Source organism: Artibeus jamaicensis, unplaced genomic scaffold (assembly GCF_021234435.1).
Source record: "Artibeus jamaicensis isolate MK-2021 breed Jamaican fruit bat unplaced genomic scaffold, CSHL_Jam_final contig_585, whole genome shotgun sequence".
Lineage (NCBI taxonomy): Eukaryota > Metazoa > Chordata > Mammalia > Chiroptera > Phyllostomidae > Artibeus > Artibeus jamaicensis.
The window spans coordinates 10625811-10653113 of record NW_026521894.1 but is presented as its reverse complement, the minus strand read 5'-3'; the positions used below and the strand labels follow the sequence as shown (position 1 = coordinate 10653113).

The 27303-nt window shown below is 35.1% G+C and overlaps 2 protein-coding genes across 3 annotated transcripts in view; both read left to right on the top strand.

Annotated features, from left to right (window-relative positions):
- The window catches only part of LOC119060729 (aldo-keto reductase family 1 member A1-like), a 141565-nt gene extending 137775 nt beyond the window's left edge, over positions 1-3790 (top strand). The window contains 1 exon segment of the mRNA XM_053670408.1: positions 3605-3790. Within this exon segment, the coding sequence (XP_053526383.1) occupies positions 3605-3790 (186 nt within the window).
- Positions 3791-4533: 743 nt separating this feature from the next.
- GRIA4 (glutamate ionotropic receptor AMPA type subunit 4) overlaps positions 4534-27303 on the top strand; it is a 395647-nt gene continuing 372877 nt past the window's right edge. For both annotated transcript variants that reach the window (XM_053670367.1, XM_053670368.1), the window contains exons 1-2: positions 4534-4799; positions 6053-6211. In XM_053670367.1, the coding sequence (XP_053526342.1) occupies positions 4712-4799; positions 6053-6211 (247 nt within the window). In that variant the 5' untranslated portion in view covers positions 4534-4711. The remainder of the gene's footprint in view (positions 4800-6052; positions 6212-27303) is intronic.

Below are 27303 nucleotides of genomic sequence, written 5' to 3'. Positions count from 1 at the left end.
AATGAGAGTATAAGAAGACTCTGGGACATCTTCAATAGTGCCAACATCCAAATCACAGGGGTGCCAGAAGGAGAAGAGGAAGAGCGAGAAATTGAAAACTTATTTGAAGAAATAAAAAAGAAAAACTTCCCTAATTTGGTGAAGGAAATAGACATACAAGTCCAGGAATCAGAGAGTCCCAAACAAGTTGGAATCAAAGAGGACCACACCAAAACACATCATAATGAAACTGCAAAAGGATAAAGAGAGAATCTTAAAAGCACCAGGAGAAAAGCAGAGTTACCTACAAAAGACTTCTCATAAGACTGTCAGCTGACTTCTCAAAGGAAACTTTTCAGGCAAGAAGGGCTGGCAGCAAGTATTCAAAGTGATAAAAACAAGGGCCTACAACCAAGATTGCTCTATCCAGCAAAGCTTTCATTTAGAATGGAAGGGCAGACAAAGTGCTTCCCTGACAAAGTAAAGCTGAGGGAGTTCACCATCACCAATCCCTTATTTTATGAAATATTAAACAGACTTATCTGAGAAAGAGAAGATAAAAACTATGAGCAGTAAAATGACAACAAGCTCACAATTATTAACAATTGAATTTTAAAAACCAAAACAGGAACAGAATCATAGATATGAAGATCATTTGAAGGGTTATTGCATGGGAGGGGAAGGAGGAGAATGGGGGGAAAGGTACAGAGAATAAGGAGCATAATTGATAGGTACAGAAAAGATAGGGGGGAGGTTAAAAATAGTATAGGAGGGGAAGAAATAGAAGAACACATTCACAACCCATGGACATGAACTAAGGTGAGTGCAAGTGCTAGAGGGAAGGGGGGTGCAAGGCAGAGGTGACATGAGGGAAGCATTAGTGCAACTCTAATAGCACAATCCATACAATATACTTTAAAGTTAAAAATATAAGAAGTATCATATCTGATTATACTATTAGCCTCTAATATATATCAGATGTTTCCCAACCAAGCAAAGTTCAATATCCTTAGCACTTTTTTCAATTTGCTTCATAATGGTCCAACCTGACTTTCTGTTCTTATCACCCTCTACATGCTCAAGTTTGCACTCAAGAACACACCAGCAACATGTACTTTATACTTTCAGGCCTTTGGACACTTTTTTCTAGAACTCTCTCTCTTTCTCTCTCTCTTCTATCTCTTCTTACTGAAAAACCTAGACAAAGCTTCCTCTGGTACACTTCATGTGCTGTTTCTCCTCTGCTCCTCGACAGTGATTAACTGACTCTATGTGATCAGATTCTGTTAACTATGTGAAAATTTTGGGTCCAAGGTTGTGGCAGGTTCCTACAGAAGCCCCATAGCGTTTGAGTCTTCCCCATTGCAAAAGTGCCAGATGTGGGCCAAATCAACTTCACGAGATCAGAGGTTTGGGGAACTCTAAGGAATCTTAGAAGTCTCTGGTGTGATAACCTCATTTAATATATTAGAAATTTGCAATTCAGAAAATTATAAAAAATTTACTTAGAATAACACAAAATATATATATATATATATAATTTTATTGCTTTTGTGTTGCAATATATATATATATTTGTTTTTTTCAGCTAGGAATAATTCTTTGAATTTTTATACATATATAGCATGATCTTTTACTTCTGCCTTTACAAATGCTCCAAAGAGAGGCTCAGGTCATTGTTTTCTGTATATAAATTCACAGTTGAGGATAATGGGAGGTACATGGCAAGTCATATTTGTAAAATGGTTCAGAGAACCATACACTCAGGATTAAAAGTTTAGATGTCTTTTGTACCACTACTAGCCACAGTTTTGTTCCTCACTGTTTTGTCTTCAGCATTGTTTATTATTATTTTTGTTATTTATGAAAGCATATAATCTACCACCAGCCTCCACTTGCCTTCCTCGCTACACCAACTCCAAAACTGTGTCATTTTTGGTGTATGTAAAAGACATATATGACGTGAGGAGGTCTCTATAGAGATATTCAGAGAAAGGCAACAGGATCATAAAGTAAAATGGAGGTTTTAATTAAATGAAAAAATGAAAATTCCAAAAACCAGATTACTGTCTTGGAAAAATAGAGGTGTGCCATTTGTGGCCATAGTAGCTGAGGTGTCATCATGGCAATTAGATGAAAAATAACACTTGTCTTGCATTTCTATCCATGGTGGCATCACACCATATGAAAATTCAATTTTTTTTCAGTTTAGAGAAGAATAAAAGGTGATAATTACCTGTGTGCACTAGGCAGAACTCCACTACTGCCCAACTAAGTGATGAGTTTAATGATTTAGTGGGTTTTGAAATTTTAATTTAACTTAAATTCAACTTGAGTTTTATGTGGCCTATTTTATTATTTGATTAAAAATAGAATGATATTTCCAGCCTTAGTCTTTACACTGACAAAAAAGACAAAAAGAAAACATTCAAATCCCACTTGACTTGCAAGACTAAACCGTTATAAGCTGAAATGACAAATGCATGATTTGTGTAATCCAATTACTCACAATTAGGTTGTTTTTTGTCATAACAATCTGTGGTGAAATGTAACAGGAAAGTGGATAAGCAACAAAAAAAGGTGTGATTTTAAGAGCAAAATTCAGAACTTGGAAAAACACCCTGAACTTTTAGTGGGGAATATTAAATATCATCTACAACTACAAATGCATGTGATATCTAATCAAAGGAAGCTTGAAGGAGTGAAGGTAGTACATGTTTCAGAAACAGTCTTTATCAGGTCAGGCACATGTAAGACTTCTGCAGTAATTGATCCATTCTCCTCTTTGCCCAAATGTTACATCACATAAACATAAGTACTAGCTGTCTTCCCCCTCTAATGATTTCTCAGAAGCTTGTGTTGAACTGATGCAACCCAATATTCTGGGCTTTAAAATGACTTGATGCAATCGATAACACCCAAAGAACTGTAAAGATTTAAAACACTTTTTCTCTCACAGTTGCATGAAATTAAGGACTTGTAACTACTGTCTAAATTGAGAGACCTGAAATGGTTGAGAGGTACGGAAACCTGTCATTCATTGCTGCCACAGTCATGTCACTCTGCTTTTGGACTCCATCCAACACAGTCAGCTGAAATGAAGTCCTAAATGTGACCTGCAGAGGATGTGACCTCATAGCTCCAAAACTTTCCAGCACAATTAATATTAGTCTACCCAGTCATAACAACTATTGACATCAATGTGTTGCTTAAGTCTTCTGGGAGCGGTGTGGAGTAGAGTATTCCAGAGGCCCACCTAGCAAAAAAATGTGTGCATTAAAAAAAAGTCTTTTTTTTCCATCAGACTCTATGGCTATTGTCTCAAGCACTAGCCATCCTCCTTCCTCGGCCCCTGAACTGAGTTCCCAGACTCCTGAAGTGGGCCACAGCAATAGAGAAAAATTGTCCTCTTCAATGGAGACTGGAAACAAGAGTTTTCAATTACTTTTCCTACTTGACGCTTCATGCTGTTCTTATTTCTACTTGTGTTTCATGTCTATCAAAGAATATGTTACGGGACCGCAGTGTTCATTTCTCAGGTTCTTCCTTCACATCCTGCTCATCTTCCTAAACTTTGCTATTTCAATTAATTTTTTCTTATTTCCTTTCTCCCTCTCTTCCCTAGGATGTTTCGACTTCTCTGCTTATCCTCTCTGGCCCTAACCTCCTCCAATTCTTTCCTCCTGGGTACCAGCCCCTTAGACCTGCCCGGGCTGCCCTTTACCGCCTTTTCTCCTCCTCTCCTTTCCTGAGCCCCTTCACCTCACCCGTTCTGGTCTCAGGCTCTCCAGATTCTCGGGCTGTTTGCTGATGAGAAATCTGCTGCAGCGCGGACCTGTCCCCTGCGCGCAGCCCAGTGACAGAAGAGGGCGAGGCTGAGAGAAAAGCAAGGGCTGTAGGGGAGGGAGGCGGCTGGTCCTCCCCGAGAGCCTGCAAGAATGCTGCAGGGGGCCGGGGGCCTGGGAGGCAAGGACTCCCCGCGCCCCTGAGCCGGGCTGCAGACCTGGCCCGAAGGCCAGTTTCCTACCAAGTGCAGTCGAGAAAAAGAGGCGCCAGGAAAGCAAAGAGAGGGGCGCTGAGAGTGTTCATCCCCAGAGCAGGCCCTTCTTCGGACAGGGGGAAGAAGAGAGGAAGGACCCAGTGAGTGGTAAGGAGACAGAAAAACCCGTTTCTGGAACGGTTCCCGGGCGTCGGGAGAATAGGGCACCTCGGTGAGCACCCAGAGGTGCAGCCCGCGGAGCAGTGGGCGAGGGGCGCGCAAAGGGAGTGCAGAGCGCTCAGGGAGGGGACGCGAGGAGCGCAGCGATGCTTGGGGCTGCTGCAGGTTTGGTGGGCACGAGAGTCTGAGCTAGCGGGGGAGCGCGTGCAGCGGAGCCAGCCTCCGTGTGTATGTGAGAAAACGAGGGGCGAGCGCGAGTGCAAGAGAGGCAAAGAGAGAGCGCATGTCTCATCCCTGCAAGCAGCCACTAGTCGCTCCACCACCATCTTTTGCATGTGCAACATTTGCAGCCGGACAGCAAACCTCTCCCAGGGCTATGGAGACTGCGGGAAAAATCTGGCAGCTCGCGATGGATTGCTAAAGGGAAAGAGTCAGAATTAGAAATCATCCAAACCTCCCCCCTTTTTTTGTTATTGTTTTTAATTTTAGCGCCATCATCTTCAATGCCTCTCTGAACAGCCTTTAGGAAGAGTGCGAGAGAAAGAGCGCGCGCCAAGGAGAGGAAAAAAGAAGATGAGGATTATTTGCAGACAGATTGTCTTGTTATTTTCTGGATTTTGGGGACTCGCCATGGGAGCCTTTCCAAGCAGCGTGCAAATAGGTAAGCTCTGCCCCGATGGGGTGTGCCCGTGGGTGGCTGTAGGCGATATCCAAAAGTGAGTTAAATGAGTTGCTGATAAGCAATTCAGGGAAACCTTCAGTGGTTCCCTTCCCCTCTGCTCCTCTCTTTTTTTCCCTTTACAAGAAAAAAAAAAAAAAAACCCTGCCTTTTTGGTTCAGGTTCAATTGAAATATATACAGAACTGCCCACCTTCCATCCTCTCAGCCCGTGCTCTCCATTTCCAGCTTTGGTTCAAGTCACTTAAGTAGGATACTCTCCATTTGCACCTTTGGTTCAAGTCGCTTAAGTAGAATTGGATTAAGTTGGAAAAAACCACCATGGGGTATGATTACATTTTGTATGATTTTTTTTTCATTCATTTCTCTAAAGCATGAAGGGATGTCGAGTTAGTTTTTAAAAATACACTTCTTCCCATACTGGACTCCGCATCTTTCTCTCCATTATAGAAAGAGACTGTCTCGGGGAGAAAAAGCGTTTCCACCTGCAACCGCTGCCTTTGCTTGCTACTGGTTAACCTAACCAAAGTTAGATCCCTTCCCCCGAATTTTCTCTCTTTTATTTTGTTTTCCTCTTTGTATCTTTTGCCCCCTTATTCCTGCATCTCGACTCTGTTTCTGGCGAACTATCCACCTTTGGCTTTCTTGCTATTCTCCTCTCCTGTCTTAATGGGACGCAGCTATTGAATTCCTTCCAGCTAAAACCAGCCTCGACACTGCATCATTTCTCGTGAACTGTGCACAAAACGGAGCTGAGTAGGCTGAGTCCACCAGCTGCAGAAAAACAAAGTTCATGTCTCCTTTCTGATTCCCCTCTTCCCTGAATGACACCACATCCTTTCATTTCTGTATTTTAATGCAAATCCTCTTTTCTGTTCATCTGCATGCATCTTCCAGTGAAATGCCCCAAGCTGGCTGATGTAGCAGTGTGCTGGGAATCATGGGGAGGGTGAGAGAGAAAAAGGAAAACACACTAAATGGTCTCAGAGGTCATTGTGATCATGACAAATCGGGACAGGGAAAAGCTGAGGTGTCCTAAAGACTAAAATACTAAGCATGCATTTTAGTCTTTAGTCTTTAGGACCTCAGGGACAAAGGCCAGTCTCCCAAGATGTGGCAGGGATAGGTCCTTAATTGTATGTGCTGGGGAATGGCAGTGCATTTGATGGTGCATAGGGTGGCAATAGCATTTATAAAAGGAAACATTGAATGTGCTTTTTTTGTTGCTTTTGATAGGTGGTCTCTTCATCCGAAACACAGATCAGGAATATACTGCTTTTCGATTAGCAATTTTTCTTCATAACACCAGCCCCAATGCGTCGGAAGCGCCTTTTAATTTGGTACCTCATGTGGACAACATTGAGACAGCCAACAGTTTTGCTGTAACAAATGCTTGTAAGTAAAACATAAATTATGGATAAATTAGAAGAGAATTAAAATGAGGCAGTTGAGTGCCTTTCCTCCTTATTATTATTACTTAATTATTTGGGGGAAAAATTCAAGCGTCCCACATGTGGCTGATTCCAGAGCAAATCGGAGTTAAAAATCGGGATTTTGTCTTGAAATATTGAGATCACTTTTTTTCTCTCTCTTTCTTCCTTTCTTTTTCTTTCTTTCTTTCTTTCTTTCTTTCTTTCTTTCTTTCTTTCTTTCTTTCTTTCTTTCTTTCTTTCTTTCTTTCTTTCTTTCTATCTTTCTTTCTCTCTCTTTCTTTTTATTTCCTTCCTTCTTTTTTTGTTAATTTCTTGTCTTGATAATTCAAGTTAATTTCTCCTTTAACATTTCAGTATTATTCCTTATACCTGAATGTCAAGTCAGTGAAAATTGAACTCAGTCTAGTTTTGGTTCTGTTCCTTTGGTTTTTCTGATTTATTTTTCACTTGAGTAAGCATATATCTTGCTGTTAAGGTAGACATATGCTGTCTTGCACTGATGAAAGCAGTGGAAGGCTTGCTAACAGTGGGAAAGAGAGGGAAGCAGTGATGTGGAGGATATATATTCTCGACGGTTGGCTGACGCTGCAGATGATCCAGTGATGTCACTGGAGGCTGCCCTGCCCTTATATTCTTCTGGCTTGTAAATGTCTCTTACTATCACATAATGCATATATCCTGTGGATATAACTTCATGAATCCTTACCTGGTGCCAAATCACGTTAGTCTCCAATCCACCTGAATTCATAAAACACATTGAAACTTTAATGGGTGACTTCACCTAATGCTGTAATGAAAGAGTTGTACAGTGCTCCCCTACCAAAATACTGTATAACTTAATGTAACAAAATTATAATCAACTGTGGGTTAATTGAAAACACTTTAAAATATGATCAGTCAATGTAACATTTACATTGCATTTTCGATGTTGAAGGAAATACATGTTCCAAATATCTCTTCAGCTTTACATGCCAATTTACTACTGCTTACAATTTATGTGTTAAGATAATGGTTATAGATTATATAAGACATTTAGGAACAGTTTCTACATGAAATTTTTCACAAGGATAGTAAAATGTTATTCTGATTGTAGAGTATTTTTATTATATCAAGTTGATGTATTTTTATTTTAAGAAATGGTACTGAACAACTAAGTGAAACTGAAAGCAAAGTTTTTAAATGTTTGGAGGATATCTGTTTATTTTATTTTAATTCATATTTATTTGCCATTAATTCATCTAACTGATAGTGTGATCAGTTGTTTTCTTAATTTTTGGCATCTAACCATTACTTTATTTTAGAATTTGGTTTCATAAGGAGGTCAAAGCATTTGACATTTTGCAAAGTGACAAACATATTATTTTGCAAGAATGCTGTGGTTCCTATGAACACAGCTTAATTTAGAAAAATAGTTTGATATTTAGTGATAAAATCAATATTGCATTATAGAAGTAGAGAGTTATTTTTAAGCATAAATGCACATAAATTAGACCCAGGTTTGTGGATTTTCATTTTTGCAAATTTTGCAAGTTAGTAGTTTTGTTTTGCAAAAGATGTGAACAAGTCAAATAATTCTAGGTATAAAGCATTATCCCGTTTATATGAATATTAGGTGTTTATTTAAAAATTTTCTCATGTTTTCCTGATATTTTATGGAGAAAAAATTATTAACTTTGAAAACAGTTATGACCCCCGTATATTTAAAGGGACTTCAGTAAACACTAAATTACCATTCAAACATTATTTTTTGTTATTTTTGAGAGACTTTCTTAAAAGTGACAAATACATTGGTTTTGTTTTGCTTTTACAAATTAAGTATTTAAGTATTCTAGAATTTGTATTTTTTCTTTTGGCTATGTAAACTATAAAATAATAATTTTTTTCCTTATCATTTTTAATCTCATTCAGGATGGTTTCAATTAATATTATTCTATTTATGTAATGAATATATTATGGAAAATGAAGTCTTACTACTAACACTTGATAAGAAACTGCACACAGAATGAAAAAGGTATAAAATATGGATAATATGCTACTCTTTCACATTTAAGGTTGAGAAAATTGAAACTAAGTAAACTTTAAGTTTGCCTATTTTGAATTCAATTGTAATGCAATGTTAAGGATACTGTATTTTTCATAATCAAATTAATTGATTTTTCATTATATTTAAAATATCTTTTTTTAAATGCATAAATTTTAAGAGGACAATATATATATTACAGTGATTAAAATGAATTCTGGGAGTGAAATGGGTATGCTGATTGTTTGTAAGGCAAACCTAAGGTGAATTTAGGAAAAGGCAGTTATCAGAGAGCAGGAGTCAGGTGACTTATGTTGGCTGTGTGGACCATCCCGGAGCACATACAAGCTGATTTTCCAGTCTCTTTAATGGGGAAATGTAAACAGTAAGTATAAGGCAGTGTTATATCTCAAGCTTTATTCCTTTGTGTAAAAAAGGATAAAAATAGTGTTCTGGAAAATTAACATGGCCATTATTCTTCACAGTGATACAGACTGGGTTTTTAGATTTTTTTAATGTTGTATTAAATATAAACATATAATACGTGACTGGCCAGGTTTATTTGAATTTCGATTTTCCTGCAGTGGATTCCTGCAGGATCTAGTCTGTCTGAGAATTAAGACCATTAAAAAGGATATGTTTATTTTATGGAATGAATAATCAAAAACAAAAAGCAGATTAAAAGATGAAAATTATTGGTTATCTATTGGACAGGTATAATTGAATGCATGTTCTTCTGTCTCACAATTAATCTTGCACCCTAATATTACTTTGGACCATCTAGACATCCTGTGATAGAGTTTATATACTGCTTATATACTGATTAACACAAATTTACCACTTTTGGTAAAACTTCTAAAAATCTAAGGGAGAAAAACTAATGTTAGTTCATAGTTTTAATTTATTTTAACAATATTTGAGTAAGATTAAATTCAAATATTTCTAAAATTATTTACATCACTAAGGAGTCACACTTTGCTCAATGTAAAACTAAAATGATAGGAAATACAGATAATATAAAATTATGACCTATTTTAATAGCAAAAACAGGTGTAATAAATAGCCTAAGTGTTAAAATTTCAAAGTGTAACTAAAGGTATATGTTTATTTGCTGTCATATATCCAAAGTATGGGGAATAGAAAAATAGGTATTTTAAAAGTAAATTCAATATAGTGAATGTTCTTCAATAAAATACGCAATTGACCCAAGATAGTTATCTGTGAAAACAAATACGTTATTTCAGTTGGATATGTCTTCTGCAAAATATCTGAGACAACCTGAAAGCAGACTGTTTTCTTATAATTTTCTAATAGTTAATTAATGGAGATGGTTTTGGAGGACAACGTATATTAAATTTGACCAGAAATTAAAAAAAAATACTAAAGTAGGCTATCACCAAATTTTCTAAAAGACACAAATATTAGAGATGTTGAAATTAGCAGTATATTAGAGTTCCATTCAAATTCTGGAAAAGAATCATTGCTTTAATAAGGCATCCTTTCACAATATAAATTACAAATATTTAGTTTCTGAAACAGCTTTTCTAAATTTCAGAAGAGCAATAAAATATACCTACTAAAGCAAATTAATTAGTTGTGTATTGTCACTTTGGTGAAATAATAGAAGAATTTTATTAAATATTTCCTTTTTTTAACTTGAATAGGAAGAACCACATAATTAATAATTGTGTTTTAATGGCATTTTTTCCTTTCTTTTTCTGTCAAAAATTGGTCAAATCAGTGGTTTAAAAGATGATGAATTGGAAAGTTGTTAACAATCAACTGGAATTACATCCTAGTAAAGATGAAAAGTTTTTTTAAAGTTAAATATCAATTCTATCTATGCTCGGTTTACTTGTCAGCTCTTAGTATTCATGATAACTGCTGCTTGTAAAAGTAAGTTGTCTAGTTCATCTAAATACGCTGAAATTGTGACACTGTATCAGTAGTTCTGTGCATTTTCCCACTTACATACTTAGTAAAATCTCCTTGAATATAATGGCGCTAAATACTAATAATCTCCTGGCTTTGATTAAAAAATGGTTAAACATTGTATATATTCTCATTCAGAGACATGAAGCCATAAAAAACATTCTAAAAGTTTACCTGGCTGATACAATAATTTTAAACATGCTAAAAATAAAATTCTGATGGTTTCACTTGCAAATTTATTAGAGATATATTAGAATTAAATATTGCTTGGCTTTTGACTATTTTTAGAAAAATAAGTGTTGTAACTCTACTGAAACTCTCATTAGGCTTCCTTATTTTGAATCGATAGAGTCTATGTTATCTGAAACAATTCTTTAGTTTCATAATATTCTCTCTTTCTCTTATTTTTCATTGTGAAATTAGCTACAAAGATGAGTCATATTCCTGTGTTTTTTTCTACAATGATAGGGTGATCTATAATTTGCATTGATCTATTTCAGAATTAACACAGGATTATTACATCTTCCTATAACTATTAGAAAAACTCCTTAAACGTTTGTTTAATATGGATTTTTCCAAGTGCTATTAATTTCCTAAAGAGGAAAAATTTTAATTTCTGATCTAAATTAGGAAATATGTATGTATCTTATTTACAGAATTTTGTTATTGTTCAGGAATTAAAAATGAAAGATAAATATACCTTATGTTTTATGACAAAATGTAGTTTTTTAATACTTTCATATACATTATGTTATTTGACCTCAAATTGATCTTGCAGTACGACAGTCTGAGAAGACAATCATGATTTTGTGGTGCAGATGGGTTTGATTTAAAGGAGTTATTTAACTTGTGTAGAATTGTATGGCTGATAAGCTTCAGAGTCAGGGTTTGAACCCAAGTCTATTTTCCTAGCACTTTTACCAGAAGGCTCTAGGGTGTGAAAAATACATATTGATATTACTTGAATTAAGAAAGAAAAAAGCAGAGTTGTCATTAATCTTTGCTTCTAATTTAATTGCAACATTTTGAACAAAATAGAACAAGACTTTTCTGGGCAACTTATTCATTAATCATATGACATTGAGTGATATAGCAAGGTCTGAATTCATATTACGTAATAAATTTATCCATTCATGCACTAGATTACATAATGAATGTATCCATTAATCATTAAACACACTTATTAAGAGTATTTAGACTGTATGCTAGAAATGAGAATCCAAAAACATAAGAATAGTTGCTGCCCTCAGGAGCTGATATTCCAGTGGCAAAGATACACAAGTTAGTTATTACAAGTACAGTAAGATTAAGTGCTATGACGGAGAAGCAGAGAGCTGTGACTAAGATGCACACAGGAAGGATAATAATGCCAAACTTGGCATGACCTCTTAGGGGAGATGCCACCTGCTCTGGGTGTTAGGGATCTAGTTGAGTCATTAGAAAAAGAGAGTAGAAGGAAGACATGCTTCACCAAGAAAGCGACATATGACAGGCACCAAGGTGTGGGAAGGCCATGTGTGTCTGAGCCACTGAGAAAGATTTAGTCTGGTTGTAGATCGAGTGTGGGGAGGAGGACAGGTGTGTTAAGGGGTGAAGCTTTGCAGATACATAAAGGGTGTTGGAGCTGCTAAAGGAGGCTCTTCTGAATTAAAAAAGGGGGCCCGTAAATAATTTAAACACAGCAGTGACGTGATCAGATTTATATAATAGAAGGAAAAGCCTGGTTGCAAAAGCGAGATTGAATAGGAAGGGAACAAAACAGGAAGAAAAGGACCAATTAAAGCAGTCTTGAAGTAATACCATTTAGGGTGACAGGTACTTAAAAGTAGAATCATGGAAGAGAGAGAAAAGCACTTAGATACAAGAATGCAGAACTGCTGTCAGAACTTCATGATGGCTGTAATGTCTGTGTGGGGGGGAGGAAAAGAAGTGTAATAAGAACAGAAGAGGATTCTCACCTGGAGAAATGACTTGATAGTGATTGCACTGATTAGGAAGGGTCACACAGGAGAAGGTGCAGATTTGAGTGGGGAAGGTGACTTTATTATGAATATACTGTTTTTGAGTTGTTTAAGAGACACCCCAATGCAGATATGCCGTGTAGAGTTGGACATGTATATCTGGAACTCTGGGGCTCAGTTTGAACTAAAGACAGACATGTGGTGGTGATTGAAGCCATGGATGTGCATGAGATCGCCCGGCCGGAGCAAGAACTTTGAAAAAACTGCTGAGGACAAAATCCTAGGAAATACTCTAACTTGAGAGACAGAGAGAGAAAAGGAGACTAAGGGAAAATGGGTCTGGGAGTTCAGAGTAAAATTAGGCAAGAGTAATTTTACAGGACCAGGAGGTGAGGAGAATTTCATGTAAATAGTGATCAACCTTGCAGAGGATGGAAAATTTTTAAGTGAATGCAAAGATAATCGTAACATCTTTAACATTCATTTCTTCTCTTTTTTAGAGTGTTTTTTGTGTTTGGACAGGTTGGGGAAACAATATTGCTTAATCCCACATAGGTTCTGTGAATATATACTCCTGTGTATATTTGGCTTAGAATATTCTTAACTTTTTATTTTGAGGTAGGAAAGGGCATCTTTTTTTCTACTTATGAATGAGATGGTCTTGAATTTATAATCTGATTAGTAGAAAAGTCACTTAATACCTTCAAACCTCAGCTTCTTCATCTTTTAACCCAGGGACATAATACCTACCACACACACATGTTATGAGTATTAGAAAAGTGTTTGGAAAGTATTCAGCATACAATTAGAATTTAATTAAATTCAGTTGTGTTACATTTTCTGTGTCATATGGAGTATTATTTCTGAGTCAGTCTTAACATTTCAAGAGTTATTTTTATTCCCTGCTTGTGTTTCTAAAAGGTAATTTATGTTTTGAATAAATACATTTTGTTGTTATTTCATAGGAACTTTCTTGACCTCTCGCTGAGTTTTTAACTTTAAGTTATGTGCATGAGTCTAAATTCATATATGTCAAAATTATTTCTAAATCCTAAAAGAGGATAACTTTCTCTGGGATTTATGGGCCATTCATGGAACGTTGTTTCATGAACAAATTAAGGAGGGTGATGACTTCTAGGTATATACAAAATTAGTTGTGTGTGTGTGTATGTGTGCTTAGAGAGATGGTCTGAACTTGTAAGAGGATACACAATGAATTGCAATCACACAAAAAGGCCCCCTATCACACCCCTAAGAAGCTACGCCTAAGTTAGATAAATAAACAGCACTTAATTTCCTAACTTCATCATTTTAATAGAAGCTAATTGAATTTTTTCCTTGTAACCAACCAGGAATTTTTACCTGAAAACCCGTCTTCACTGGTTTCAGTGTGTTCTAGCTGGCAAAATCCTTGGTTTGGTCCTCTCTCTGTCAAATTGTAATGTTATTATTTGTGTCCCTTCTCTTACTATCAGATGTCCTACATATCCCAAATCAGCTTATTCTATTTTCATCATGAATTACTTTTTTCCTTTCCACTACCTCTCCTGGAATGTTGCATACTTGAGGGTCATCAGTGACTTAAAAATTAGTAAACCCAATCGTTCCTTAGTGTTCATGGCATTTTCATAGTTTGCAGGATTTTAAAATGCTAATGAATCCTTATTCCCTGAAACTTATTTCTTTAATAATAATAATAATAATGATAATGATAATAATAATAGCTACTAAATGGGCACTAGCTATGTGCTGAAGGGTGTTTTATCACCTCAATTCTCACAAAACTCTAAGAAGCAGACATTATTCTTATTATTTTATGTATGGAGAAAGTGAAGATGTGTCATCAAGAAAATTTGCATAACCATAAATTATCCAGGGCATCAGATCCTAAAGTCAGATTTGTCTGCCATTCTGAAGAATTTTGGTTAGTACAGAAGCCACAAGATACCCATCACCTGGAGTGACAGCAGCTAGGTAACTCTTAAACTAAACAGAAAGATGTTTTACTCAAAGCTATCTCTTTAACACTTCTCACTTATGCATGGCATTTTACATTGGATGTCAGTTCTTCTATGTGATTTGTAATGCAGCACAGAAATTTAAGAATTCTAAACAATGACACTCCTATCATTTTATGTTGCTAAAGTCTTGTCATATATACTACCATGTGGAAAAATGACTAAGTGACTTTTTTAAATGTTATGCAAACAGCAATGGATAGTTCATTAGTTGGCCAATCTACATGTTTGTTATAAAAATATTATTTGATTTTAGAATGACTACAACTATTCGTAACACATTTTCCCAAATGCTTTACTTGAAGACTTGCTTAGCTATCAGTCAATCTCTTTCATGTTCCCTTTAAGAACTTTTTAAATTAGTGTCTCCGGATTCTTAGGGTATACTCCCAGTGGTGAAATTGGCGGGTTAAAAGGCAGTTCCATTTTTAGTGTTTTTGAAGAAACTCCATACTGGTTTCCACAGTGGCTGTTCCAGTCTGTATTCCCACCAATAGTGCACTATGGTTCCCTTTTCTCCACATCCTCATGAGCACTTGTTTGTTGATTTGTTTATGATAGCCATTCGGACCCATGTGAAGTGGTATCTCATGGGAGGCAGAGAGAATGGGAGCAACTATAAATATCATTTAAAATACGAAATTTTGGATTCCAAATAAACATAGTAATGACTGTTGTAAAGAGCAGCAAGTTCAGTAAAAATTGTTCTAGTCTTTATAGTGTCATCACTTGCCTCCAACTTAACAAAACTAATGGTGTCATCAATTAAAAGTTTAATGTTATCTAAGAAACCAAAGGGGAAAAGTTGAAATTTAATACTTTCTTTGAGTAAGTCACAATATTTCTGCAGATACAGCAAAAATCACACGAGAAGCTGTCATCAGTGTTTGCTTACTGTTTTTGCTCATATGCCTGTTCCAAAATGAGCAGGTTTTATCAGTAATTTTAAATATTTTATGCCATGTGTTATTTTCATTTTTCATATTTTTATCTTTAAAAATTAGCATACTTGTGAAAGTTTCAAATAATTCATAAATTTAACAAGTCAAAATATTCTGTGATCCACATTTTAGAGATAATCATAGTCAATATGGTTTATAGATCTCTTTAGACTTTTTAAAAAATATGTATAGACCTAGAAAAAGAGTACTATACACACAAGATACTAGTATATATTTAGAAAGAAAAGTATTTAATAAAACTGCCCTGGCCAAGCACCTCAGTTACTTAGAGCATTGTCCTGATATGCCAAGGTTGTGGGTTGCATCCCCAGTCAGGGAACCTACAAGAATCAATCAACAGATACATAAATAACAACAAATACATGTTTCTTTCTTTCTCTCTCATAAAAAAATCAATAAATAAAAAATATTCGATAAAACTAATACTCAAAATCGATATTATATCAGTTTGGTTACACACTATCCATAAAAAAGTTTTCTGTTGGTGTATAAGAGCTACCTCATTTTCTTCTTCTACCACTTCATATGTCACTGTACAAAGGAATTATGCTAAATTTACTCAATATCCTTTTGATCGATATTCAGGTTGTTTACACATTTTGAATATTGCAAAGAAAATAGCAGTAAAACTACTTGTGTACCTTTGTGAACACTCCTGTAGAACTAATTTCCTGGGAACAAAATAACCATATCAAATAATGCAGATTTCTCCTATTAATAGATACCGTCAACTTTTTCTCAAAAAGAAATAATATTTAAATTTACAAATACCAGGATGTGACAATAATTGTTTTTCTATGACCTGACAACACTAGCTATTATCAGTCCTTGAGTCTTCACTTGTCCTGATAGGTGAAAATGACATCTAAAAATTGAATTGCCTGTTTTTCATTAAGAGCGAACCTGAGAATATTTTCTTATGTTTTTAAGATCAGTGTTCTTTATTTTCTTTGAACTGTCATTTCTTTTCTTTTATCAATGTTTTCTTACTTATTTCTGAAATGTTTTATGTACTACGGAAGTTAGCCCTTTGTAATCTACATTGCAAATTATTTTTTCATTTTGCCTTTGGCTTTCAGCTTCATTTATGATGGCTTTTGTTGTATTGATGCTTTATGTAGTAAAATCTGTGAGTCATTTTTATGTCTGACGAGTTTTGTCCTATTCCTATAAAGATATCCTTATTCTTAAAACTATAAAAAATATTATCCCAGGTTTTTAATACTTTTAGTATTTTTAATTATATATTTATTATGTTATCTCTTTTGATAATTTATTTTCTTATGTGTTAGGAATTGAGGTTTTGCTTGAGCATACCCACTATTTATTTGAATAAGCTGCTCTTTTACATGTGCTGTGAGCTGATAATGTGAACTGGTAAGTGTTGACCTTTCTTAGGTGAATTTGATCTTGGGCAGAAATTCCTCATTTGTTTTTTTCTAAAATTCTCCTTTTTGCCTCTTCATTTACCTTTTTCTGACAGTCCCTAGTGGATGTGCTACTAGTTTTTACATTTCTATCATCTGCTTTCTTATTCCTTCTGTTACTTTCTAAAAATTTTTCCTTAGTGTCACACGCCATCTGACCAAGTTCTCTTTCTTCCAGCTCCAAAGTACATCACACATTGTCACCATTCTAGATTTTTACCCCACCATTCTCATCCAAGTCAATTGTACATTTCTAATAACTTAATGATTGATCCTCCTTCTACTTATTACCTCTCTCCATCCACTTTATGTACTGAAACTTAGGGCATCCCTCTGAATGCATAAATCAGAGACTGAGGCTTCTTTCCTTACAACCCTCCCATGGCTTTTCATTCTCTTTAACAAGGTCCTTCCTGATGTGCCTCTGGCCTACCTCTTTGCCTTTTTCACAAACTAGAGTCTGCAAGGTCTTTTTGATTCCTAAACATGTTTTTTTTTGTTTGTTTTGTTTTTAATTTTATTTAGTTATTTTTCAAGTACAGTTTTTTGTCTATTTCTCCCATCCCAGCCTCCCCGCCCCGTGCTCCCCACCTCCCTCCCATTTCCACCCCCCTTAGTTCTCGTCCCTGTGTCCTTCCTATTTGTCCCTCCAAATCCCTCCCCCTTTTTCCCCTTAACTTCCCTTCCTTCTCCCCTCTGGTCACTATCCCCTTGTTCTCTATTTGTGTCTTTGGTTTTTTTTTCTGCTTGCTTGTTTGTTTTGTTGTTTAGCTTCCTGTTAAACATGTTTAATCCTTTCTTCTCTCTATGTCTTGTCCTTGACATTCCCTTTTGTTGGATTCCTCCAACCCAGTAATTTGTTTGCCTCGCTCTCCCTCACTCAGGTGAATGTCAACCCCTCAGTAAAACTTTTCTAGCCAACCCTACTAGAATAAGCCCTTCTACACCAATTGCTTTACCAACCCCATGATCCTCTTAGCTTTTATCACAGTTTGTGATCATTATTTTAAGTATTTTACTTATTTATCATTTATATTTCTCACTACAATATAAACTTCCAGAACATAGAGCATTATTTGTCTTGATAAACAATGTATTTCATAACCTCCCAAAATGTCTGGTACAAAGTAAGAATCAGTAACTATGTTTGTATAATGAGCTAGTTTCCTCATTTGGGGGGCATCCTTAGGATATTTAACACCTTTTATGTGTTATCTTAAACAAAATCAAAGAGACGCTCTGAAGATAATGAGGTAGTGTATCCAAAATAAATCCTATATAGTTTTATCTTAAGCATGTTTTATTCTCATTTGTTTTTGTTAGATTCAACTTATAGGATGTGCTAAGTAAGGAAGAAAATAAACCCTACAAGGAAGAAGGTGGAACTGTTAATGCAGTTGGCATCATCGTCCTGGCCAGATTGCTCTTTGATAAATTTAAAATTGGTAGAAGAGAACTTCTAGGTGCTTATAATACATGCTGTCTGCCAACAAAAGAACTAGAAAATGCTGATACAATGCACTTTCAAAGTAGGAAAAAGCCCGTTTGAGAAGCCCAGGTGAATTAGTAAGCACATTCAAGAGAACCCCGTCTGTTCAGACATTGACTGCTTCCTTAGCACTTCTTAAAGTTCATGGAACTAGAAGAATTGTGGAAAAGGGAGGTTGGAGTCAAATGTACCATGTTATTCCTATCAGTTCTTGGTTTTTTACATTACAGCTCCTATAGCAAATTTCACAAACAATTTGTGAATTTTTATAATCCTTTACCCTTCTTTCTTTTTAAATTAAAATACTAAATTTTGACTACATACACAGTCTTACCTAGGCAGGTTTGTATGGCACTTTACCACTCTTTGCTCCAAATGTTAAAATCAAGAGAAATTTTATATTTTATTTTCTGGAAAAATATGTATGCTTCTTTCTTTTTTAATGAAAGACTTGTAAATCAAAATGTTTCCCTATTTGATCTGATAGCCAGAGGTCTCAATTCCATATTTATACTATTCTGTAACAAATTATTTTTATTTAAAAATATTTTAGGTTGTTTTTAATGTCCTTGATTTACCTAAAATCATACATAGTATATTAAACATATTATGTAAATACTATGTATTACATAAATATACCTTATGAGATTGCACATTATTTTAGGACACTGGCTCTGAATAAAAAGTCTAGATGATATTTCAATGAGCACAGATATTAGTCAGCTTTTGCTTGAATAGTCAAATTTCTTGTTTAGTACTTCCCATATGTTGTATATACCTTGAAAGGTGATAAATAAGTAGGTAGATAGATAGATAGATAGATAGATAGATAGATAATAGCTAGCTAGCTAGCTAGCTAAATAGATAGATAATCTGTCAACTCCATTAGACTGTGAGCTCTTTGAAGGCACAAATGATACTTTATTAGTACTTCTACTCTGGGGGCCTGTCACAGTACCTGGAACATTTATGTTCCACACTCAATAAATGTTTGTTGACTGGCTGAGAGAAAGGAGAGAAGAAACCCACTTTGTGGTTGGGTATTTATAACAACTAATTCTTAGCCAGAATTGAATAAAACAACACAAATCTAGTTTATTTTCTATATGACTCAACCCCTTTATATTTTTTAAAATAGTTATCACATGTCCCTTTTGTATGTTTCCAAGCTAAATCACATTCATTTTCTTATACAACATAGTTTCTAAAACTTCTAACATCCAAGTTGTAGCATTCTAAATATCCTGTCTCCAAATTTACCCCATATTCCTGTCATGATTGGTACAATATTAAAATTCATTAAACTTCACATTGATGACACTCAAGACCATGATCTGATGTGATCGGTCCTGGTGAGAACATTAATTCCATTGACTTAAACATTATACACTGTAATTAGTCAGTTACATCACTCTGTTCATGTTAAGCTCATAGTCAATTAAAACTTAACACTTAGCTCTTTTTTTACACATGAATGGCTACCAAACAATTTTTCCATAGAGCCCATAGACTGTTTTATTTTTTTAATTCATAATGAAGATTTTTACATCTACACAAAATTTCCAATTGTTTTGAAATATCAAGACTATCTTAATTCACTTAGTTACAAACGATGTTCAATTCCAAGTAACTCTTTACTACATGGTTATCCATATTGATTATTAAAATTAAGAACAGGCTGTGACAGTGTAGATACAGGATGACACTGGGTCATGAACCAACACTTCTTATGTGTATGTGGTCAGTTAAATGTGTATTCTACTAAAATAATTCATTTGAACAAATTTCTCCATATTGTTCATAAAGATTGTCATTTCATAGCATTTTCACTTTTTTAAAGATTTTATTTATTTATTTTTAGAGGGGAAGGGAAGGAGAGAGGGAGAGAAATATCAATGTATGGTTGCCTCCTGTGTGCCCCCTGCTGGGAACTGGCCTGCAACTCAGGCATGTGCCCTAACTGGGAATCGAACCATAGTTGCTTGGTTCCCAGGCCTGCACTCAATCCACTGAGCTACACCAGCCAGGGCTGCATTTTCACTTTTTTAACATTAAAAGAAACTCAGAAGTTACCAATTCTTGAGAAGATATCTTATGAAACTGTATTGGAGAAAGGAGAACACATGTACCTACACACACACACACACACACACGTGTCACTGAGATGGAAAAGAATGAACGAAAGATACCCAACAGAAAATTCACATTGGAAAAAATCTAGTAAACAAAATGTAAAATATATGTAACTAATCAGAGAAAAACTAACTAGAAAGAAATATACAGTTTTACATAATCAATTAGCTAATGTTGATGATAAAGAGAATTTTAAATCACGCCAGGGATGAAGCATGTAAAATCGATACAATGCTTTTGAAAATCAATTTTTTAAGATTTATCAAATTTTTTTAAAATGTGAATAATTTGAATTCATGGAAATACTCACTGAAGTATTACATAATCATATTTAATTGTGGAATGGTTAAATTTATTAAAGTCCAGCCAGATTGTTTAAGAAAAGAATGTCAATCATGAGAGTCCTCTAACGGACATATGCTAACAGTTCTGAGTTAAAGGAGTTTCTTCTATGTATCTTAAGACTTTTTATTTTTTCTTTATAACTTTTTTTGGCAGAAAAGCCAGTGTCATAACAAAGGAAAAAAAGTGTCTGATAAGATGTAACAGAAACAAAAGATGTCCTCAAAATGTTATAATATTTTATGGAGTTGGTAGAGCTAGTTGAATAATATTTTTAAAGAATTCATTGTTTAGAAGAGCTTGAATTTTCCACAGCTGTCCTGGCTCATAGCCAGGTAAAGATAGGCACTGGTGGTAGTAAACTGCAGAGTTAGCTCTGTGCAGATATTTGGAAATTCTAGTCAATAAATGATATGGGAAATCACTGTTGTCGATTTTTCCCTAACCTTTTCTCTGTTACTTCTCTTTACCTCATCCTCCCAAGCACAGGTGTTTTAGGAAGATTAGGATAATGTGATAATCCATGTGAGTCTTAAAAGATGAGATAAAAATATTCCAGGCAAACAAAAAAGGACATCATAAGAAAAATGTAAAGGTGTGCAAGCAACTTTGGGGGTCAGTGCTGCCGCAGGACTGACAGGGAGGGGTGAGCGCACTGCAGAGGCAGGGGGAGCCCTGCAAACAGCCTGGTAAGCCGGGATGAGGATTTTGTTTCTTATTCTGGGCCAGAAGACAAGAATCATTTTAAGCAGTTTATGTCATAATTATGTTTGTGTTTTAGGAAGAATTCTAGTACCACTGTTCATCATTCATGCGTATAACAAACCATGGTTCCTTTCCCATACCAAATGCGCTAAGAAACCATTTTCAAGATAAGAAATGCCATTTGCTACTTCAGTGCTGTTTGTGGAACCCATTATTGTATGTAATTCGGCTCACTATTTTCCTTTGAAAGTGGTTCCTTCCAGCAAAAAATAGTTTATCATCTCAACCACATATCTTAAGACTAAAAACAAGGTATTTTATGATAACAAACAGGTGGGAAAAAGCTGGTATTGGTGGCAGAAAATACGTAAATAAGCAAGCATCTTTATAATATGTATAAAGGCAATCACATTTCCTTACAGATTAGTATTATTGCTGGTAGAACACTATATATTTTATTCTGAAATAAATTTCGGATTATCATTTTTAAAGTTATTGCTCTTGGTAGAAGTTTATTATTTAATTTAGTTGGCACAAATAAACATGTATATTAAAATTCTGACTTTCCACTCAATCACATAATATAGAGTAGTAATAACTAGTTTAATAAAAGTGAGTTCAATAATTGTAATACTTGAATAGTAATTAGTACAACTACCACCATATTTATGTATACATATATATATAGATAAATAAATATATAGATGCATACACACAGAGACACACATGAATGTATACACAGACTTTACCACAGGAAAAATATGATGAAAAAATAGAATATATAATTTGTAGAGTATGTTTTATTCTTGCCTTCAAAATACTGAAGTATGAATTTTCATGTACATACTTTTTCCCAATACTACTTACATATTTATATATTTTTTAAATAAAAAGCAGCAAATATATATATCAGAATAATTTTGTAAATAAATTTATGTTTGTTAGTTAACATAATATAGTGTGTACTTTAGAATCTGTTTTATGCATATTGACTATACATATACATACATACATGCCTTTAACATTGATTTTTGCTGTTTTCATAAGATTTGGTAATGATAGTGTGTTATGAAAACAAATGACTCTGAAAATCAGTGGCCAGAGGGGAAAGGGGAGGGAATTTAAGGGGGATAAAGGGGGAGGGATTTGGAGGAACAAGTATAAAGGACACAGGGACAAGAACTAAGGGGGTTGGAAATGGGAGGGAGGTGGGGAGCATGGGGCAGGGTGGGCTGGGATGGGAGAAATAGACAGAAAACTGTACTTGAAAAATAACTAAATAAAAAAAAAAGAAAAGAAGCTTCATTTTACAGAAATGATTAGAAACCAAGTGTGAATATTTTATTGAGAGAGGAATTTTGCTGAAATATTTTTATTTTCAAAGTAATAATGTTTTCACCTCTCCCATACTTTTACTTTATCTGTTTTATTTCAAAAAGAAATTATTCATTTAGTGTTAGTAATACTTATGCTTTTTAATCCTTGTACTACAACCAATGTACTATCTCTCTGGAGAATAGTATTTAACTATAAAATATCATGATTTAGAAACTTTTAATATACAAGAAATGTATAAGATAATGGTGAGGGAAGAGAAGATAGGTTGTCTTGATTTTAACTTTATAAAAACTGTAATATATTATAAAAAGAGATTGAAAAGTCTGTACCAAAACGTTGATAGTGATTATTTTTCTTTCGTATCATGCAGAATTTTTATTTTAATTGACATATTTCTGAGTTTTTACATACTTCCAAAGAGTGTATATTTGCACATTGCTTATTAACAATATGTAAAGAAAAGAAAATGTAGTAATATTTTTCATTGAATTTACTGACGTGACATTGCTTAACAAAACCATACAGGTTTTAAGTGTACAAGTCAATAAAACATCATCTGCATACTGCATCAGGCTCTCGCCACCCAAAGTCAAGTCTCTCTCAATCCCCGTTATCTCCCCTTTGCCCTCTTTCACCTCCCCCCACCCTTTTTCCCTCTGACGATCACCATACTGTTGTCTGTGTCTATGTGTGTGTGTATAAATAAACAAATATTTTATAGACATGAAATATATAAGAATAAATATGTTATATATATGTATATATAAATATTTTTGCTTAATTCCTTCATTTTTTTCAGCCAGCCCCTCTTCCCCCACTCAGAGAGCTGTCTGTCTGTTCTTTTTATCTATGATTTTGTTTATATTTTGTTTGTTAAAGCATTTTGTTCAAAATGTAGTAATGTCACCACCATTGAGTTTGTCTTGCTCTTTCCAAATTAGACAGATGGGAGATCTTTAGACATTTGAGCCAATAGCAGGACTTGTTGTCAGAATATCATGTCCACTTAGCAGTTGTCATGTTTGATCTCTTTGCTTACATACTTCCATTATTTTAAAATGAGAATATCAACTTTAATTAAAAGTATTAAATTGAATCATTTTATTTACTTATTATAGTTCACTTAAGAGAGCCAAGAGAACGACTGGTAATGACAAGCATTTTTCATTGCCAGTTGGAATATATAACTTACCAAGTCTGATCGCATACATTAATTTTAATTTTGTAGAAAGCCCAGTAGCTGCAGAAGGAAGCTGGTGGCTCTGGGATATCTCATCACTGTCTCTGGGCAGTGTTTTGTGACCACCTCAAGCTGGCTTAAGCTCTACTTTGCCATGATCCTGTGGCACCTTGAGCTTACCTTGTCAATAATATTATCATATATTTTCATGGAATGTGAGCTCCTGGGTGACCAGATGCTATTGAATTTGTGACCAAATCCCTAGTGCTCGGCTCTTGGTGCAATGCTTGACATTAAATTAATACCTGCTGAGTACATACGAATATGAGAATGGAGGAATTTTGGAATTGATGGTTAGATATTAGAGTTTTAATTAATATTTTGAGCATCCAGTAAAGAACTTGTTTTAGATTCCTTATTAGTGACTGCTGCAACTATAAAAATAAACAGATTTTTATGGATTTCATATAAGTAGGTGACTGATAAGGATTACAAAGGTTATTGCTCATTAAAACACATGCCTTTGGGGTTTAGAGGCTAGAAGTCTAGTTATGAGAGTCTCTAAGTGAGAAAAGACAGTCATACAAGCTGCCTTCCATCCTTCCTCTCAGTTCAATGTCTCATGAGGACTATGCCACCTGAATGGTGACACTGCCAGGATTCTAGGCCCTGGATAGGGATGCCACAACTCTCCATTTAAAATTCTGATTCAAGCATCAATAGTTCTCATTTCTACCCCCAACCTTGTCTTTTACACAGCAACTAGACCCACTAAAATCCTTTTATTTCTATCTAGTTGCAAAGGCCATTTTTTGTGTGTCTGCAATGCTATTTGTTCTTAAATAGCACACAACCCAGTGAGGACTGCCGAAAATCTTAGTGCAATGTGACAAATGCTATGGATATATTGGGGAGGAGGCAACTAGCTCTGCTAGTTAGTGTCTTTGTAGTGTACTTCCAAAAGCATTTTCTCTTTGCTGTCCTCAGGAGCCAGAAAGACTGATGACCCTCTATAAGACCAAGATAATAGGTTAAAGAAAAGGACTTGCATTACTCAGACTAATTTGATTAATGAAGTATGATTGGGTTAATTTACTTAGATGATGAATTTATATGGAAATCATGAAAAATAAATCCTTAGTCAGACTCTGGTTAGACGCAACACCTATGATTTGAATCACTCATAGAAATTGAATTACTTATCATTTGTTTATTCTATATTACTTAAGCATCTATGTGTTTGTTACCAAGTTATTTAGCTCCCACTAATATTCAGCTTTTTAAGTGTTACATTGTCACTTTACTTAATTGAATATTCATTTGGCAACCGTCTTGCTTTCTTTATTGTGTCATACACTTTATTGAAACGAAATATTAGATGTGATGTTGCACGTTTAAAAGCTCATAATCTGGTAGAAATGCAGAAGTAATTTAATATGAGATCAGAGAATAAGTTTTAAATTAGAAGGTACAGTGCAATCACCAAAAAATGAGTATCAGAAGAGGCCACACTTCATAAACATAAACCTTAATAAAGTAGAATTTAATCTTGTCATAAAAGGAATGGAGCAGGAAGGAAGAGGCATAAAGAGAGTTGCACAAGCAGTAACCTGGAAAATGGGGTGGGATGGCACAGCTTAGTATCCCATTGGATCCGAGAAAAATTAGAGTGAGGGGAAGCAGGTATAGGGTATAAATTCAGGACAATGCAAGCCAATAAAATAATCTGATAACTAGGAGCATTTCAAAGTTTAGGCAGGGAACTAGTATTACAGAAAGTGCAACTCAAGGGCCATTATTCTGGCATCGGTATGAAGGATCAACCTTGAGAGAAAAGAGGGCAGGTGCAAAAATACAAAATGAACCCCACCAGAGTCCCACTCATCTCTCATTATGCCTCATTGTTCTGTATATTTTTTGTCTACTGTTTTCACTGATTTCTCATCATAGCTCTTCAGAAGAATCTGCTCTTTAGTTATACCTCTCACTTTCTAGCCTCCGCCGTTTCTCACATCTAGTTTCAAAGATAATAGCACTGCTCTTGCTGGCTGGCTCAGTTGGTTGGAGTATTGTTCCATATACCACAAAGTTGTGGGTTCAATTCCCAGTCGGGGCACCCACCTGGATTGTGGGTTTGGAACCTGGTTGGGGCGCACATGAGAGACAACCAATTGATGTTTCTCATTTCGATGTTTCTCTGTCACATCAATGGGTGTTTTTTTTCTCTCTCTCTCTTGCCCCCTTCCTCTTTTTAAAATCAAAAATCTATCCTCTGGTGAGGATTAAAAATAGTAATAACAAAATGATAGCACTGCATTGAGCATCTTTCTACCTTCTCTTCACGTGTAGAAACACTTCCATTCTTCCAAACCGAGCTCATTGGTGAAAGCATAGAGCATAAGCTGTGGAGATAGACCCAGATTCAACTCCCAGGTTTGTTGCTCACTAGCTATGTAAATTTCAGATTAATGAAATCCTTTGTATGTTAGGATTCTAAATTATACGTTAAAGAGAAAAAATACTTAGCTTGATCTTAATTTGAAATATGTAAAACAATATTCATTAAAATACATCATATAAAGTTAGGTATTGTCCTCTGAAAATTAGTGTAACCACAGTAATCATGGGTATAATTAAATAAATTATTCACTCAGCCTCATGTGTACAAAATAAAATGCAGACTTTCATGGCTGATGGAAGAGAAGAGAAGGAGTTCTCTAGCATTATGACTTAAAATATAGTGGAGTGTGTGTTATAAAGATATGAAAGAAAGATGGAATAAGAAGCCCTAAAGCAGTATTTTGTATTCATTTTAGATCTAATTTTGTTAGAAATTTCTGTCTAGTGAAGTTCTATTCTCAGTTGAGTATTCAAGTAGCTGTAGAAATATCTGGGATGAAGGTATCACTTTTTAGAGATATCAGCATGTAGATGACAGTTAAAACAATCAACAAGAAGATTGTCAGAATATATACATTTCACATTAAAAAGTAAGATTTCTGGGGAAGATAACAGCATAGGAAGGGAACTACAAAAACTGTGTATTGCTTGGTCCACGAGACTTTGAAAAATTAATTTTTTCCTCCTAAAAATTGGTAGCTTGTACATAAAATTTTGCATCTCTGACTTTTCTAGAAAATTTGAAAATTCTTATTACAATGAATCAGAATTTCCTAATGGCAACAACTGGTTAGAGCTTAGTAGGTGGCCCAGAGTTAATATACAATGGAACACTACGCAGCAGAGAGAAAGGAGGAACTTCCGCCTTTCGGGACAGCATAGATGGAACTGCAGAGTACTACATTAAGTGAAATAAGCCAGGTGGTGAAAGACAAATATCATGTGAACTCACCTATAAGAGGAACCTAATGAACAAATGAGCAAAATAAAATAAATCAGAGGCATGGAAACAAGAAACAGACTCACAGCCGCCAGAGGCGGAGGGGAAAGGGATAAGCAGGGAAAGAAGAGGAAGGGCCTAGTCAAGGAACAGGGGAACAGGTGTAAATGACCCACAGACATTGACAAGAGGGTGAAAATTGACTGA